Source organism: Lipophrys pholis, assembly GCF_963383615.2.
Source record: "Lipophrys pholis genome assembly, chromosome: 16".
In the NCBI taxonomy this organism is placed as follows: Eukaryota; Metazoa; Chordata; class Actinopteri; order Blenniiformes; family Blenniidae; genus Lipophrys; species Lipophrys pholis.
Window position 1 is genome coordinate 13,486,730 of NC_137634.1, and position 17,302 is coordinate 13,504,031.

The 17,302-nt window shown below is 41.2% G+C and overlaps 1 protein-coding gene across 1 annotated transcript in view; it reads left to right on the forward strand.

The window, feature by feature from the left end:
- myo7ab (myosin VIIAb) overlaps positions 1 to 17,302 on the forward strand; it is a 36,634-nt gene that overhangs the window by 14,658 nt on the left and 4,674 nt on the right. Inside the window, exons 13-41 of the mRNA XM_080483983.1 lie at positions 74 to 216; positions 341 to 551; positions 1,285 to 1,420; positions 2,199 to 2,305; positions 2,525 to 2,566; positions 3,670 to 3,807; positions 3,909 to 4,067; positions 4,656 to 4,748; positions 5,412 to 5,506; positions 5,628 to 5,712; positions 5,915 to 6,133; positions 7,286 to 7,603; positions 7,876 to 8,085; positions 8,651 to 8,827; positions 8,917 to 9,006; positions 9,259 to 9,386; positions 9,675 to 9,801; positions 10,500 to 10,619; positions 11,475 to 11,648; positions 11,805 to 12,032; positions 12,534 to 12,704; positions 12,792 to 12,909; positions 13,092 to 13,218; positions 14,116 to 14,285; positions 14,382 to 14,572; positions 15,176 to 15,300; positions 15,424 to 15,581; positions 16,371 to 16,524; positions 17,120 to 17,275. Of these exons, the coding sequence (XP_080340109.1) occupies positions 74 to 216; positions 341 to 551; positions 1,285 to 1,420; positions 2,199 to 2,305; positions 2,525 to 2,566; positions 3,670 to 3,807; positions 3,909 to 4,067; positions 4,656 to 4,748; positions 5,412 to 5,506; positions 5,628 to 5,712; positions 5,915 to 6,133; positions 7,286 to 7,603; positions 7,876 to 8,085; positions 8,651 to 8,827; positions 8,917 to 9,006; positions 9,259 to 9,386; positions 9,675 to 9,801; positions 10,500 to 10,619; positions 11,475 to 11,648; positions 11,805 to 12,032; positions 12,534 to 12,704; positions 12,792 to 12,909; positions 13,092 to 13,218; positions 14,116 to 14,285; positions 14,382 to 14,572; positions 15,176 to 15,300; positions 15,424 to 15,581; positions 16,371 to 16,524; positions 17,120 to 17,275 (4,370 nt within the window). The remainder of the gene's footprint in view (positions 1 to 73; positions 217 to 340; positions 552 to 1,284; positions 1,421 to 2,198; positions 2,306 to 2,524; positions 2,567 to 3,669; positions 3,808 to 3,908; positions 4,068 to 4,655; positions 4,749 to 5,411; positions 5,507 to 5,627; positions 5,713 to 5,914; positions 6,134 to 7,285; positions 7,604 to 7,875; positions 8,086 to 8,650; positions 8,828 to 8,916; positions 9,007 to 9,258; positions 9,387 to 9,674; positions 9,802 to 10,499; positions 10,620 to 11,474; positions 11,649 to 11,804; positions 12,033 to 12,533; positions 12,705 to 12,791; positions 12,910 to 13,091; positions 13,219 to 14,115; positions 14,286 to 14,381; positions 14,573 to 15,175; positions 15,301 to 15,423; positions 15,582 to 16,370; positions 16,525 to 17,119; positions 17,276 to 17,302) is intronic.

The window sequence follows — 17,302 nt, forward strand, 5'->3', positions numbered from 1 at the left end:
TTTATATAAATGGTGACTCGCTCTTGTTCTGGAGACTTTGATATTTATTTTGCGTTTGATTTTTTTAATCCAGGGGATTTATGGGAGGCTGTTTGTCTGGATAGTGGACAAGATCAATGCCGCCATATACCGCCCTCCTTTCTGTGAGAGTAACATCCTGCGAAGGTCAATCGGGCTCCTGGACATCTTTGGCTTTGAAAACTTCATTGTCAACAGGTAATCTGCTATCTTGGAGAAAGCTTCTTCAAGTCTGTTTTCATAAATCATCAACATCCTCTCATTGAAAAAATGGTCCTTTCCAATAATTCACCTGTTTCCTCCCTCCTTTGTTTTGCTGCAGTTTCGAGCAGCTGTGCATCAACTTTGCCAACGAGAACCTGCAGCAGTTCTTTGTGCGACACGTCTTCAAGCTGGAGCAGGAGGAGTACAACCTGGAGGACATCAGCTGGCAGCACATCGAGTTCACCGACAACCAGGACGCTCTGGACATGATCGCAAACAAACCCATGAACATCATCTCCCTTATTGACGAGGAGAGCAAGTTCCCAAAGGTATGAAAGTGCGCAATCATCACAAGTATGGAGATCGCTTTTTATTAGCAAATACACAAATACCTAAACATACATGTCTATATAGAGGTGGAAGTAGGAGAAACAAAAGAGGTCTCTGTAATTGCCGCCATGTGTTTTTTACCGATGTAGTGATATTTAAATTTATTTATAACATATAAATTCAGGATAAGTAGGTTAGAAGTTGGATAGATGGATGGATTAAATTGGCATGAAATGTTTTTGTTAATGCACATTCAGTATTGAATATATTCAGGTCAAAATCATGACGTTAACTCCGAGCTTACTATATACCTGCTCCAGACATTGTTGCGGCTCAATAAACTGAATGCAGAATAAACTCAAAAGCATCATAGGACGAGAATCTGACTTTTTATTCTAACTGTGACTATTTTTCAATATATTTCCTGCATATTGCATGAACATTAGCACAATATAGCTCTTTTGATGTGCTACTGTACATATTAACATTTGATTGTTGTACATGTTAATATTTAATACTATTTATTTTGGCTTTATCCTGTCTTATTTGACATTTTATCTTTCTATTCTATATCTTCTGTGTTCTTTTCTGTTTGGATGCAATACTGTAAAATTATTCCCCTCTGGGATTAATAAAGTATTTCTATTCTAATCTATTTTAATTGTTTTTAACTGTGTTTTGGCTTTTACAGCCATGACCAGGTTTGATGTGTGGTTCTTTATCTTTTGCCAGGGAACAGACGCGACGATGCTTTACAAGCTCAACTCGCAGCACAAGCTCAACTCCAACTACATCCCTCCCAAGAACAGCTACGAAACCCAGTTTGGCATACAGCACTTTGCTGGAGTGGTGCATTATGAAACCAGAGGTACATTCTCTTTTATTGATCATTTATGATGATAATTCACCTCTTTCCATTTGTCTATTATTTTGTAGTTTGTGTGCTTTATGCTTCTTCCTATATTGCATTAATAATGAAAACAAAAGTTGATAAATTGCTTTGTTTTTTACTGTCTATGGTGTTTCTGCTGTGAAAAGAGTTTAATCAAATTAGTTTCCTCTCACCTGAACAATATCTGCAATATAGTGTTTTTCCAAACTATTGCTTACTTGTATTCACAACCAGAAACGGAGACGTTGTGACCATGTGTATATTGTTAAATAAAAGATTTGCAAAAACTAAACTCTTGCAAGCAACACTCAGGAACAAATTGGAATTTGAAAATAACATATGCTCCATTGTCATAAGAAGTATTATGACGTTAGTTTTTGTTTTACTTAACTGTTAACTCGATCACAACAAATGAACGAATGAACGAAGACATTTAACCCGTACTGAAGTTTACTAAGAAATGTAAAAAGAGAAGTAGAAGTTTATATTGTCCCCCACTTTTATACTTTGTTTCTTTTAAGTTATACATTTTAACATATATTTAGAGTTCACTCTAAACAAGATAATTATATTACACTCTTTCATTATTCACAAACCAGACCGGACTGTGTCGTATCCCCTTTTTTTTTTTGTAACTTCAGGCTTTACTACTTATCACATAACACAGATTTTTCTCCTCTCATTCTGGCATCGTTCTCAACTGAAATGGACCAACTTTGCCCTCGGGGTATTTACTCCCACGTTGTTCCTGCAGGCTTTCTGGAGAAAAACCGAGACAGCCTCCACACCGACATCATCCAGCTCGTCCACTCGTCCAAAAACAAGTTCATCAAGCAGATCTTCCAGGCTGACGTGGCCATGGTGAGCCCGACAGATCTGTTAATACCATTAGAGATTATTGTCATCATCTTGCTCTCGTCTTATGCCATTTTAAGGTGCTGCTGTCTCCGAGTGATTTCATCAGTGGCGACTTTTTACCCCCCATCAGCTTTTCTCCTCACAATGTTACTAATGGCATACTCCCCCCCTCTCGCTCTGCTGTCTCTTCTCTCTTTCCTCCCTCTTTTTGTCTGACATCAGTTTCTGTGTGGCTATCAGCAGCCCAGCACCCCAGCTCCTAAGGTAATCAACAGCCTTCAGCAACATGTGGTCACTGCGCCTCTGTGTGTGTGTGTGTGTGTGTGTGTGTTTGTTTGTTTCCTTAAAAACGGAATCCAGATGTCCACAGCAGCATCTTTCCACCACCTCAAGCCATTCTTTTCACTCCACAGGTTGTTGTAGCAGAAAAGCAGAGGGAAGAGGGAACACTTTAGGATTTTTAGCATGAAGTTAATGAAAAGCGAATCTACAAATCTCTGACACGCACCCGCAGCCCTCCTCCGTGCAGGGAAACTCTCATGTGGTTCGACGGAAGGAAGGGATAATTTGCTTTTTGGCAGAACAATCTGAGCTTTGGTTTTTCTCTGAGGATCACTGTGAGGAGAGCTGCCAGAGACTTGGAACTGTTTCATTTGTATGTGATGTGCAATCGCTATAACGTGCGTGCATTCTCTGTTTGCACCGTGTATGCTGTGTTAGAAGTGTTAGTTGCCTGAAATGTGTGATAAAGATGTCATTGTTTCCTGCATGTGTGAGTAACAATGAGTAATTGCAATATATAAATGTGTGGTTTCAGAGTATTTTTTTGAGATCAGATGTTTGCAGTTTTCTAATGAACTCTGGCGTTCGTAATATTTTGCCCATTTCATTCATGCATACAAGGGAAATTTAATAAAAAATCCCCCAAAAACGTGTTAAATATTCAGTCAATTCTGCAAGTTGGATGTAGCTGCACATTTTGATATATAAATACTGTCTGATTGTTTAAAAAGCAAACAAAAAAAGAAACATATACTCTACTTCTGACCTCTGATGATGTTTTTTTTGTTTTTTTTCACTGAAGTGGACCACAGTGTCCCACCAGCCCCCATTAGCACGTTAATCATTTCAGATTTGTGTTTCATTCTGGTTTCAAAGATTTTACATTTTTGGAGCTTGAATGTTTTAAAAAAACAAAACATATTAAAAGCTTTTACCTCCTGAGGTTATCAGATAAAAGTCTGGGCTACCTGAAGCTTCACAGTTTTACAAACACTTCTTAATCCAGTCGTTAAAAAATGAAATATTGGGCTGAGAGTTTGTACGCGAGTGTGTGTGAAACAGTGTATGTGTGTGTGTGTTTGCAGGGTGTTGAGACGAGGAAGCGCTCGCCGACTCTGAGCAGTCAGTTCAAACGCTCCCTGGAGATGCTGATGAGGACGCTCAGCGTGTGTCAGCCGTTCTTCGTTCGATGCATTAAACCTAATGAGCTTAAAAAGCCCATGGTGAGTGCGGCTCGTTGGAAGTTGTGGTAGCGGGGAATTTATTCTGCAGAGCACCATTGGATTAATCTGTTGCGTGTCTGTGTGTTTTTATTGTTTCTCAGTTATTTGACAGAGAGCTGTGTATCCGTCAGCTGCGATACTCCGGCATGATGGAGACGATCCGGATCAGGCGAGCGGGTTATCCCATCAGATACACCTTTGGGGAATTTGTCGACCGTTACCGAGTCCTGATGCCGGGAGTCAAACCTGCTCACATACAGGTGAAAGCCTAACTGTCAGGTCCTGGTTAAACTGTGGTTTGGTCATCTCGGAAAGTGAGGACAAGCAGGAGGTCGGTGTGAGATAAGAGGAGACGGGTTATTGGAAGAAGATGATCTGCTTAATGAGAAAGTTCAAAAGAAGAATATACATAGAAACTATTGCAGCTTCTTTGTTTAGATTATAAACGTATTATTTGTTTCATATCACATTGCCATGTGTCTAGAATCCTAACAGATACCTTATTTAACCTACAAAGCAGATATTTTTAAGACTTACGCATTCCAACCCATTTCTCACATTTTAAATGAATACATTAATTGAAGTTCTGAGTCTCGGGGAAGTTAGTTTTTTTTTTCATGAATATGTGTTGGATAACTGATCTCACACATTAACCTCAACACATCATTTTTTTTCAGTGTTGAAAAAAATGTAAATCTGTAGCACCTTTTTGCATCATTCCTCTGGTGCATCGGTATGAACCGTATATCAGGAACTGAAAGGAACTTTCTCACGTGCACCGAGAAACGTTCACTGCTGAAGTCTGAGGACAATCCACAATTGAAATGAGTTATTTTTCAATTAATCAGGAGGACTTACGGGGGACGTGCCAGCGGATAGTCCTGGCCCGACTCGGGAAACACGACGACTGGCAGATTGGAAAGACCAAGATATTCCTGAAGGTTAGAATAACCTCGGCCCCATAGTGGTCAGAACTCTCGTCTCCTAGCAACAAGGCCTGTCTGCGTGGAGTCTGCATGTTCTCCCTGTGTGGGGGTTTTCTCTGGGTACTCCCACAGTCCAAAATCATTTAGGGCTATTAGGTGACCGTAAATTGTCACTCGGTGTGAATGTGAGTTTGTGTGACTGTCTGTTCTCTGTGTTTGCCCTGTGATGGAATGAAAACCTGTCCAGGGTGCACCCTGCCTTTGCCCATAGCTAACCGGGATCAGCTGAATTGGATAAACCTGTAGAAGAAATAATTAGTCTGCCTCACTTGAAAGTCAGTTCAAGCTGTGATGTAATAAAAAATGTTACTGCTCTTTACTTACAGTGAGAATATTCCCACTTCCTGTCTGGGCTTGGTGGACTTTCTATATGGAGCTTTTATGTTTTATCTGTGCGTGTGCCCGTGTGTGTGTGCTTCCCTAGGTTCTCTGGTTTCCTCCCGCAATCCAAAAAACATACGTTTGTATTCATTGTCTTTTTGTAACTGCCATTGTACAACTACAGCCTTAATCAATTGGTAATCACGTTGGATTTCACTATGTTCTATTGCTCAGAATCAAAGCATGACGTTTTATCTATTTATCTCCTCTTTGTCACATTATCTTATTCTCCATCAGGACCACCACGACATGCAGCTGGAGATTGAGAGAGACAAAGGCATCACCGACAAGGTCATCCTCATCCAGAAAGCTGTGCGAGGACTTAAAGAGAGGTGAGCATCTTTCCACAGGACACCTCTAATAACATCTACAGAGGTACAACGATTTAAAGACTCAAAACACCTTCGCTCTGGACTCAAATCTAACTTCTTCCTCTTCCATCTCTATTTGCAGGACAAACTTCCTCAGGCTGAGAAGTGCTGTGATATTTCTTCAGAAGGTCTGGAGGGGTTATCGATGCAGGAAGAATTACCAAATTGTGAGTCTTTTATTCTTTCAGCATGTAGTTGTACCGTGTTTCGTGCATTAAAACATTCTTTAAAACACTAATAACTCTATGTTTTCTACTTTCCGTCACTTGGTCCCTCTGTCAGCGACACAAATCAATCAGGCAACATTGCGAACAGGAGCAATGTGAAATAGTAACTGTGTAACCGGGAGAGTCCGTTTCCCTCCTCCAGATGCAGTCGGGTTTCCTGCGTCTTCAGGCGGTCTACAGGTCCAGGAAGCACTACAGAAGCTACCGACTGACTCGCGTTCGCGTCACTCTCATCCAAGCCCGTTGCCGTGGTTTCCTCATCCGGCAGACATTTGGGCGGCGTCTTCGGGCCGTGTTGACCATCCAGGCCTGCACCAGAGGCATGATAGCCAGACGCCTCTGCCAGAGGCTCAGGGCAGAGGTAAAGAGCCATTGTATTTACTACTGCTACTTCTATCACGTTGTAGTGGCGGAGAGAGAGGGCTACTGGTGCTGAGAGCACGGCACCAGTGACTGAGCAGGAGAGGACGTGACGTGTTTGATTTATTTAGAGGAAACTGTAACGCCTTACATTATTTGTGTTTCTGAAGCCTTGAATAAATGCAACCTAATAGCTGTCTATCAGCACCAGTTAGTTGAAGTTGGTTTGATTTCACACAGAAATGTATATAATAAGTTCAAAAACGCATGGACATCTCAATGAGCTTAGCCTAACACACCTTTTGATCAAAACACCCGTTTGTTTACCACTTTACACAGCTTCTAAAGCTGTGTTATGCTTCTTACAGCTGTATATGTATTTTCACATATGTTTGTCTTTTATTTGTTTAGATGGTCATGCTACTTATATTAAGAAGCAACTTGTTCATTAGCGCAGAAACAGGAGCACAAAGATCAAATGTCCTCATGCATTTTTAGGATTTATATAACCAATAAAAGGTTCTAGCTCCAGAACCTTTTATTGGTTTCAATATTTGGATATTCAAAAATATCCGGAAACGTGAATGGGATTGCCTTACAGAAAGTTTTGAATGCCTCTTTTTTCTAAAGCCACATTGTCTGATACTTGCGTTTAGTTATTTTGCAATTTGTTTCATTCACATGCTATTTATTTAATTTTGAACATTTTGGGCCTGAAATGTCACCACAAAGAACCTTAGATGATATTCTTTTACCTCGCCCTGTTTACTCTTGTCTGCATGTGTGATTGTAAACTTTTCCTTTTGCTTGTTCTGAAAGGCTGCCGAATAAATCGCATCGCTTTTTAAATGGTCGCTTAATGTCAGTTTGTTATTTCATGGGAGTTTTGGGGGGAAAATATCCAGTAAGACATCTACTGTTATGTGTTGTCATACATGTGCATGTGCCAGTCAGAGATTTATCCTTCTGTAGCGTTCAAATTGTGAACAGGAAAGAAAAAGATTGTCTTCAGCTCCTCTCCTCTAGTTTTAGCAGATCAGTAGGTCCAAATTAGCCGGAGAAAGTCAGTCAGATATTGAGTTCAGTGCGAGCCGTGGTAACGCCCTGCCTGCCTCTGTAAAGCCACTGTTTCCTCCCTCTCCTCCACTCGCAGCTGCAGCACCGCCTGGAAGCCGAGCGCCAGCGCCTGGCCGAAGAGGAGCAGCTGCGAAACCAGATGACGGCTCGGCGGGCCAAGGTGGAGGCCGAGAGGAAACACCAGGAACGGCTCGTCCAGCTGGTCCAGCAGCAGGAGGAGAGGGACCGGGAGGAGAAGGAGGAGGCCAGGAGGAAGAAGGAGATGCTGGAGCAGATGGAGAGGGAGAAGGAGCAGCCCGTCGACCACTCCGACATGGTTGACCGCATGTTCGGGTTCTTGGGGAACACTGGGCCGCTGCCCAACCAGGACGGACAAGGACCGGCTGGTTTTGAGGTGAGAGTTCATGGTTTTTTAGTCCGGGAAGGATCTTTGACCAGATTTCCAACGAAGATAAAGCCTTTTATTTGACGGTCGAGTTAATAATGATGACGTTTCAGCATCAACAATATGGTTTAACGTTGGTCATCAAAACAAATTCTACAACAAACAATACACCAACAAATTCTTCAGACCATATTAGCTTGACTTCTTTACAAGTTCCTTTATGCTTTACTTTTCTTTATAACCAACGGGTGGAAGTAATCTCAAGTGTTGTGTTTCTCCAGGACTTGGAAAATAAACCTTGCGGGGAGGATGTTGAAGCAGAGCTGGTGAATGAAGCTCTGCCCTTACCAGAGGAGGATGAGGAGGATTTGTCTGACTACAAATTCTCCAAGTTCGCGGCCACCTACTTTCAGGGTGTTTCCACTCACAGCTACATCAGACGGCCGCTGAAGCAGCCGCTGCTTTTTCACGAGGACGAGGGCGACCAGTTGGTGAGTCTGATCCTTTCCTCATAAAACCACAACGTGTTAATAGGCTCGACGAATTTAAACACATAATGACTGTTGAGCCCATTATCAATATGATTTGTGTCAGAAGCCGAAGTCTGTTGCAGCCAGAGTTAGTGCGTTTTGACCTTTTTGTGAATAGGCAAACTTTACCTGAAGTTCACTTTAGTTACTTTCGGTTCTGTTTGTTCCATTCAGCTTCCATCCTTAACAGGGAAATCCCTATGTTTCTAATAAATACAAGCTCCCTTATGATCCACGTTGGTTATGGCAGAAGGACTAGAGATTAAAGTACATTATTGTAGGATTTGAGATTTGCTCTACCAGCAGTATTGTCTGGTGGAGTACATTATTTATAATTTTGTTTCACTGATCAGGTTGGCTGGTTGGTTTATGAACGTGCTTGCATGGTTGGTATGTTCTGGTAGCAAATTCCACCCATGTGCTAAACCAACAACCCTACTCTGGATGTGTAGACATGTGTTTGATGAAAATGGAACCTGTATCACCTGGATCATTGCCGTATGATTGACCTCATCCTGGCCTGCAGGCAGCGTTAGCGGTGTGGATAACTGTGCTGAGGTTCATGGGGGATCTCCCAGAGCCAAAATGTCAGATGGTGATCAATGATGGCAGTGAAAAGATCCCCGTGATGACCAAGATCTACGAGACCCTTGGCAAGAGAACGTACAAGAGGGAGCTTCAGGAGCTGCAAGTGGAAGGAGAGGTGAGATTGTCTTGGCGTTTTTGTCTCAGCAGATTTGTCTATGAGATGGTTTCCAAATAACATGTCATGGTGTGTGCTCATGTTTACAGAACAGCGCCATAGACAGCCAGAAGAGGAACAGTGTCCGGCATAAACTGGTATCTCTCACTTTGAAGAGGAAATCCAAGATCACAGAGGAGGTAAAGGCTAAAATCAGCAGTTTATTTCAATTTTTAGCTGCAGTCACATCTTTTATATCGAATTAAATGAATATATTCTTCTTCTTTTTTTTTTTTATCATGTGGTTGTTGTGATATAGCTGATGTTTTGAGTCGTCGTTGCTTCGCGTTTCCATGCATGCCATTCAGAATATGTCAAACAATAGTAATCTGTCTTGTTTTTTTAATCAAAATTTCCCTAGTATAATCACATTCGTTTAATGTCTGCTGCAGGTCACCAGGCGGCTGACGGAGGTGGACTACAGTCTTCAGGGTAACAGTATGCTGGAGGAGCGGCCCACCTCCAATCTGGAGAAGCTTCACTTCATCATTGGCAACGGCATCTTACGGCCCGCCCTCAGGTGACCCAGCTGTAGATTAAGTTGAACAGAAAAATGTATACATTCGTTGGAATCAGGTGGTCTTATCCACCCGGGAGTGTGATGAATTCATTAAATGACAGGACATATTTTTAGTGAGGTCTGTAGCAAAAACCTCTTTATCTTATTTTACAAGCAGCCAAAGCTTCAGCCATTGTTTTGTAGATGATTCCTCCAGCTGAATTTTTGAGTGACTCAATACAGAATCGTAACTCAAGTCTAAACAGGCTGGGGCGTTTTGGATAACTCTAGATTTGTTCTCTATCTTAGGGATGAGATCTACTGCCAGATCTGCAAACAGCTCACACAGAACCCGTCGAAAAGCAGCCATGCCCGCGGGTGGATCCTGCTGTCTCTCTGCCTCGGCTGCTTTGCCCCGTCTGAAAAGTTTGTCAAGGTATGAAACCTTAAAGCCGTCCAGCTTCTATATAACTGTATCAGCTTGAAAATACACCTGCAACATTTATATTTGAAAAAAAAAAAAGTAACTTATCTTAAGAAAAATGTTAAGAAATGTAAATTGTTTTGCTGATTAAAATGGTTTTATTCTTAAAAGAATATGTGATTAGCGAGAGATACTAATTAATGTTGAAGCTGTGATGTACTTTTTTATAATTAGCATCATATTTTTTTTGACTGCTTCCTTGTTTGTTGATTTTTTGTTTCACTACCACTCTAGTAGTCTAGTTATACTCATTACATCAACTCCATGCCTCATTGTGTTTCTTAAGATCAAGTTAATTTAAGCATAAAGTTGACAAGTATTTTTTTTAAATATAATATGTAAATATTGTTTACATGCTGAAATGTTGTTTCCTCACTGTTTACTGTTAACTACATAATTACTTTCCTCTGTTTATCCCTTTTCCTTTTTGTTATTAACTTTATTATTTCTTTCATTATGAATTAATTTTTATTACATTTGTATGGTATATGTCATTATTCAATGAGAAGAACTCAATGAATTTCAATCTCATGAGGCTGAGGCCAGATGGTTTTCTTGAACAACATGGTTTTTCTGAGAATTCAGTGGCTTTGTTTTTCTTTGTTTTTGTCCTGATTTGATGCATTTTTAATCCCCTGCTCTATTTTCAGTATTTGCGGACGTATTTGAACAACGGCCCTCCTGGTTATGCTCCGTATTGTGAGGAACGTTTACGGAGGACGTTTGTTAATCGCACACGAACGCAGCCGCCTTCTTGGCTGGAACTGCAGGTACGTCATCTAATGCATTGTGTCATTTGCTCACCTTAGCTCCTCTAAAGTGTAAAAATCCATGAGTCAGAGATTTGGAATGTGTTTTGCTGTTAAGACATTATTTGTACACTGAAAATAATGAGAGAACACCGAAGATGTCACTGGTATAGTCATTTCTGAACATTTCAATAGCTTCCTACAAGTGTAGGTGTGCTTTTAGTAGTGTGCAACGGAGAGGTTAGAATGAGGATACAACACCAGCAGGAAAAATCCAGAGGTCACAGAGATGCCTTTTCCCAATATATATGTACTTTTTGGAAAGAGGGTAAAACTCATAATTATTTTATTAAAACACATTTTCAACTGAAAAGTGTAACAGGTAATTTTGACAAATGAAGACAATATTTGAAGACCTAATAATATATGATTTATCTAAATATATAACATAAAGTGATGAAAATAACTCAATAAGAAAAGTGACATTTTCCCAAACTTTTCCTGATTATTATGTCCATTTTTGGCTCAATCTTGACATTGAGGTTGAATTTTTTCTTATTATATATGTAGGTGATATTACCTATTATCATGTTAGTAGCGTCACATTTTTACTAGTTTGTGCAATCAAAAATGCATATCATACATTAATGGCTATTTATGGCATTTTCCACTATTTAAGGTAGTTTTAGGTTAAAGATTTTTCACATGAAGATTACCTGGACATTTTTTTATTGTGTTTGGGTTATTTAAAGATGTGAACAACACGCTGTTTAAATATTGTTAATATGATGTGCGAGATCAAGGACCAAGATCAAAGTTAGAGATAGTTTGGATAGTCGATGGCTCATTTAAGATTAAGGTTCGTTTTTCTGTTAGGCTACAAAATCCAAGAAGCCCATCATGCTTCCGGTCACGTTCATGGACAGCACCACAAAGACCCTCCTGGCAGACTCGGCCACCACAGCCAGCGAGCTCTGCAACGCACTCGCAGACAAGATCAGCCTGAAGGATCGCTTCGGCTTCTCGCTGTACATCGCTCTGTTTGACAAGGTAAAATCTCCCACCGTCTATCCGTTCATCCAGGGTGAAAACAGGGTAGGCCCTGACAGAAAACATGTCAAAACCCCGTGTTGTTCCATCTGACAATACTTCACTCCTCAGTATGTCTTGGAGGTTTGCGTGTAATCGTATGACCGGTTTCGTCAGGTGTCGTCGTTGGGCAGTGGCAGCGACCACGTCATGGATGCCGTCTCGCAGTGTGAGCAGTACGCAAAAGAGCAGGGCGCCCAGGAGAGGAACGCCCCCTGGAGACTGTTCTTCAGGAAGGAGATATTCCACCCTTGGCACAACCCTGCCGAGGACTACGTGGCGACAAACCTCATCTATCAGCAGATCGTACGGGGGGTGAAGTTCGGAGAGTACAGATGTGAGAGGGTGAGCAGCTTAGATTTTCATATAGATAGAACCACCTTGTGTCAGATTGCCAAGAGAAGCAGATCGGTGGTAAACATTACAGGACCCAGGGATGAACCATGAGGAACACTCTTGGCCATAGGAGGGATTGATGAGGTGCAGATATTCATGTTGGCTGATGGTGAGGGGAAAAACAGTGACGATGATCCAAATGAGATATAATAAAAGCATGAATAAAGGTCTGATCTAACTTTGGCTCAGATGGAGGCAATATTTCAAAGCTAATACAAGCAGGACTGATTTCTTTATTCAAATAACACTGAAAGCAAGGAGTGTTCCCGTGTCTGCCGACAGCAGATTGTACAGCCAAGTCTGTATGATGCAGTAAACAATCAGAAGCGAACATCAGGCTGTTTCCATTCCAGTTGTCACACCAGCTCCAGGACACAGTGCTGATCATCTTACCTGATTTCCTGTTTTTTTTTTTCTCAGCCATGTCATTTTCTTGTGTTTGTGTTGAAGGAGGAGGATCTTGCAGAGCTGGCCTCTCAGCAGTACTTCGTGGATTACGGCCCCGAGATCCTCCAGGAGCGTCTGCTCAGCCTCATCCCATCTTACATTCCCGACCGAGAAATCACCTCCACCAAGACGGCAGAGAAGTGGCTTCAGCTCATCGTCAACGCCCATAAAAAGGTTTCTGCAGCCACTGGAACAACAGAAAAAACAACCTATTTTGGTTTTGTTCAACATTAACTAACTGTAACCTCTCCCCCCATGCAGGGATTACAAACCAAAAGGAGGCTGAACGCTCAGAGGGTGAAGGAGGACGTGGTGGATTTTGCTCGATTAAAGTGGCCTTTACTCTTCTCGCGCTTCTACGAGGCCTTCAAATTCTCAGGTGGGCAACACAAACAAGCTAAACTGTCTTCATATGTGCCAGCAGTTTAGAACCTGGTGAAAATGTGGTGATTTGTTTGTGTTGAATCCGTTCAGAAAAGCAATCTGGGCTTTAGGAACCACCTTTTTCACTGCTGTCACAACATGAGTGTTTTTTTCTTTATGAATCTGACATATTTGTAGGGCCAAGTCTCCCCAAGAACGACGTGATCGTGGCGGTGAACTGGACTGGCGTTTACTTCGTGGACGAACAGGAGCAGGTTCTTCTCGAGCTTTCATTCCCAGAGATCACAGCTGTCTCCAGTAGCAGGTATGTCTACGGTCCAACCTCAAAAAGCCACAGATTTCAGCAGGTCCTACTGGTAGAAATAAGTGACCTTTAAACACTTAGTTTGAACCGAAGCTTTAAGGGCTTTAAGGTCTTCACACAAGATTGCATGTAGTTTGGTGATCTAAGCTCCATGAGGAACCCGCCTGGGTTCCACAACCTTGCTGTGTGCTGCACTATGTCACTCACTGGATTTAAGGGGGAATTGTAAGACTCATCAAAGTTCTTTGAAAACAACTATATACTTTTCAGCACGGATTGAGCTTTTCCGGATGCGTAAACTGCATATGGAGTAAGCACTAATGAAACCACTAATTAAACTTCCTTTCATAACGTACTCTCTCTAACTGCGCATTGATGAGAAGCCCGATGTTCCCTTCTCATTTTTAGCCTGTGCTTTCTAAAATAGATGTCAGAATTTGATTAATCTGCCTACAAAAATGTTACTTAAAATGTGTTCAATAAAAAAGGATGCAGAAAGTTGTGATTTATTAATAATAGGACATGAAAAAAATTATCAGTATTGACAGTAAGACGTTTTTTCCTCAGTCCGCTTTTTCTTCTGAACTATGTTCACATATGGCTTCTTTATTTGATGATATTATAAACTGTAGATGATGGGATCTTCAAAGTCTGTGCAAATTTACAGTAAGGACCCTTTTTCTCGATTAGTTTCACCATTTTCTGATGTAGTTTTTGCAGATCCTTTTTCTGGCCGGTTAACTGAGCTGTTCCACACTGGAGTTGTTTAGTACAAATTACCTTCCGAACCAATTGTTGCCCTTTTCCATTGTGGAAAGTGTTTCTGCTTTCAAAACTATTATGATATCTGTGATGATCTGTGATGCACGTGATTGAAATACCGGTGTATTTTTCCAGAGGGGGGAAACTCCAGGGTCAGAGCTTCACCCTGGCCACTATGAAAGGAGACGAGTACACGTTTACCTCCAACAACGCCGAGGACATTCGTGACCTGGTCGTCTCTTTCCTCGAGGGTCTGAGGAAGAGGTCCAAGTATGTGGTGGGACTGCTGGACTGTTCGACCCCTGGTAAGCTTCAGTAAAAGTTTGAATCTAAATTTAACATCCATGAACCAAATCCACAACTTCATTTTTTATTTATTTTTTTTAATCTTAACCATTCAGCGGGGGTCGATTCCACCTTCCTGAGTTTCTCCAAAGGGGATCTGATCATCCTGGATGAGCACAACGGCGAGCACGTGATGAACTCCGGCTGGGCTCATGGCATCAACGACAGGACCAAACAGAGAGGCGATTTCCCCGCTGACTGCGTCTACGTTTTGCCCACTATCACCAGGCCACAATACGATATTGTGGTGAGTCATAGCAAAGCAGAGCTAAGCAATACGCATGCTTGTTCAGTCTTTCAATTTATAGGTAGACTTTTATTTTTGTGTGTCTCTAGCTTGGTTTATGTAGTGGGTCAGACACATACAAGTGACCGGCTGCAGTTGCTGACACCTCATACATCATTGTGGCTCTTTACAAATGCAAAGTAAAAATGAATCAGTCAATCAATCAGTCACACTTTAATTATATAACGGTTTTTGTATGATAAAATGCAGAACAAAGGATGAAAACAGAGTCATACTGACTCATCCGCTCAGCCCTTGCCATTGTTTAAACACACACATTAAAAACTAAGAGTGAACTGGACCAAAGTAAGAAGTAATAACCAGGCTGAATATCATATCTATAATTAAATAAATTCTAATATCCCCTACAACATGTAAAAGTGGACATTAGTTTAAAGTTTTATTAAAAAAGGAAGGTCTGAATGAAAAACATGAAAAAGCTCATTATTGTGACGAAAATTAAGTAAATATAAAACAATTTTCCATTAAGGCACATCTTATCCTTGTTTACATTTATTTCATATTATCATCAAGACTTACGCTCCCTTACCGCTCTTCTCTCAGGCCCTCGTCACTATGACTCCTGATCAAAGGCGTGAGTCCATCGGTTTGTCCCACCTGAACGTCTCCGACCAGGAAGACAAATCTAAAGCCTACACGCTGGAGGAATTCTCTTACGACTACTTCAGGTTGGTCCGCCGATAATTTAGTGGAAAACAAAAAAAGGGGGGGGTTTTAATGTAACCATAACCCATTAACAGTGATTTAAGGCTGAATTATGGCATGTAGATATATATGATATATGTTCGCAGACCTCCTCCGAAGAGCACTCTGAGCCGGGTGATGATCTCTAAGTCCAGAGGGAAGGAGCGTCCGTGGAGCTGCACCAGGGAGCCCCTCAAACAGCCGCTGCTGAAGAAAGTGCTTGCTCACGAGGAGCTCTCCCAGGAGGCGTGCCTGGCCTTCATAGATATCCTTTACTGGAAGGTGTGACGCAGGTGAACTGTGCTTTAGAAGTTCAGTTTGATGGGTCACTTGATTTCATCAAAATAAGTATGCACTAATGGTGTACTTCTGGAACCAATTACATCAGGATTTAACCCTTTGCACAAAATTACTTCCAGAATTGCCTCTTTTCTGATTGCGGGTCACTGTCATTGTTAGTTCTGACATTACAGGCAGAGGAAAGGGTCAACAGAGCTGCAATAACCAGACAGACAGAAATTAATTGCAAAATATATCAATTATTTTAATAGTTATTTCATTTAAATTTTAACTTTTAGTTTAACATGAATGTTCCTGGTTGCTTTAGTCAACAAAATAAAAAAAAAGTTGAAGACCTTTTGTTTGTGTACAGTCTTTTCATAATTATTGACCAAATAATGACTTTATTTATCAATCAGAAAGTAATTCATAACTGTAATGCCACTTCTTTAGAGAGTAATGGGTGTACGATGTAAATATCGTCCCAAGATAATAGCATTTATATCAGAATAATTTGTTGTCTACTCTGCTTTACCTTTTCACTAAACTTCTGTTTACTGGAGGAGGAGCTGTTCAGCAAATATGAGACGACTCAGCCTTCTTATCAACAGGAAATATGTCTCAATACATATTAAACAGATACAGTCTGGTTTATTTTACTTTATATGAAGAGTTTGTTTGAGTCATTGCGCTGAATTGGATCTGACTGATCCCACTGCACTGAACATTTCGGTTATCTTGTCATTGGTGGTTTTCCTTAACCGTGTCCGTCTACCCGTGATGAAGTACATGGGCGACTATCCGTCCAAACGGGTTCGTTCTGTCAACGAGCTCACCGATCAGATTTTTGAAGGAGCGCTGAAGGCTGAGCCACTCAAAGACGAAATCTTCTGTCAGATTCTCAAGCAGCTCACAGATAATCACATTAAGTAAGTCCCAAACACACGCATGCATTCTCACACACACACACACACACACACACACACACACACACACACACTGGCTCTATCTTTGTGTGACTCACATTGACACAATGAATTTTACAGCCAAACTGTAACTATTGTAAGTAATTGCTCGATGCACAGGATTATGTGTAGAGCCCAACCATTGACATAAAGCTGTCATGTCTTTGTAATTGGATGTGCCAGGAGAAGTCATAAAGTTGAGCTCAATTCTTAAAGTTAACTTAACACTAATCTAAGACATCTCTTCACCGCCAAAAAAAATATAACTTTTCCATTTAGGAACAAAAAATTTTCATTTCCATAGTAACAGAAGTTCTCATTTCCTGCAGACTTACTCTAAGCTGACATTTATTCATGTTAAAATCCATTGATTTGTCATATCCAGACATGTTTTCTGTGCCCATACGATGGCATGTCGCCATAATGGGAGTGAGTCAATAGATTTATTCCCTCACAGAAATAATAAATACACACAAAAAACACATGTTGCTTTGCATTTATTACCTTCCATGGACAATAAAGTCCCGTTTTAAAGAGAGATTCCTGCTGTGGTGCGCAGGTACAGCGAGGAGAAAGGCTGGGAGCTGCTGTGGCTCTGCACCGGTTTGTTCCCTCCCAGTAACATCCTGCTGCCTCACGTCCAGAAGTTCCTCCAGGCCAAGAAACACTGCCCGCTGGCTCCGGACTGCATGCAGCGGCTGCAGAAAGCCTTACGGTAAAACGTGCACACTTTTCACTGGGT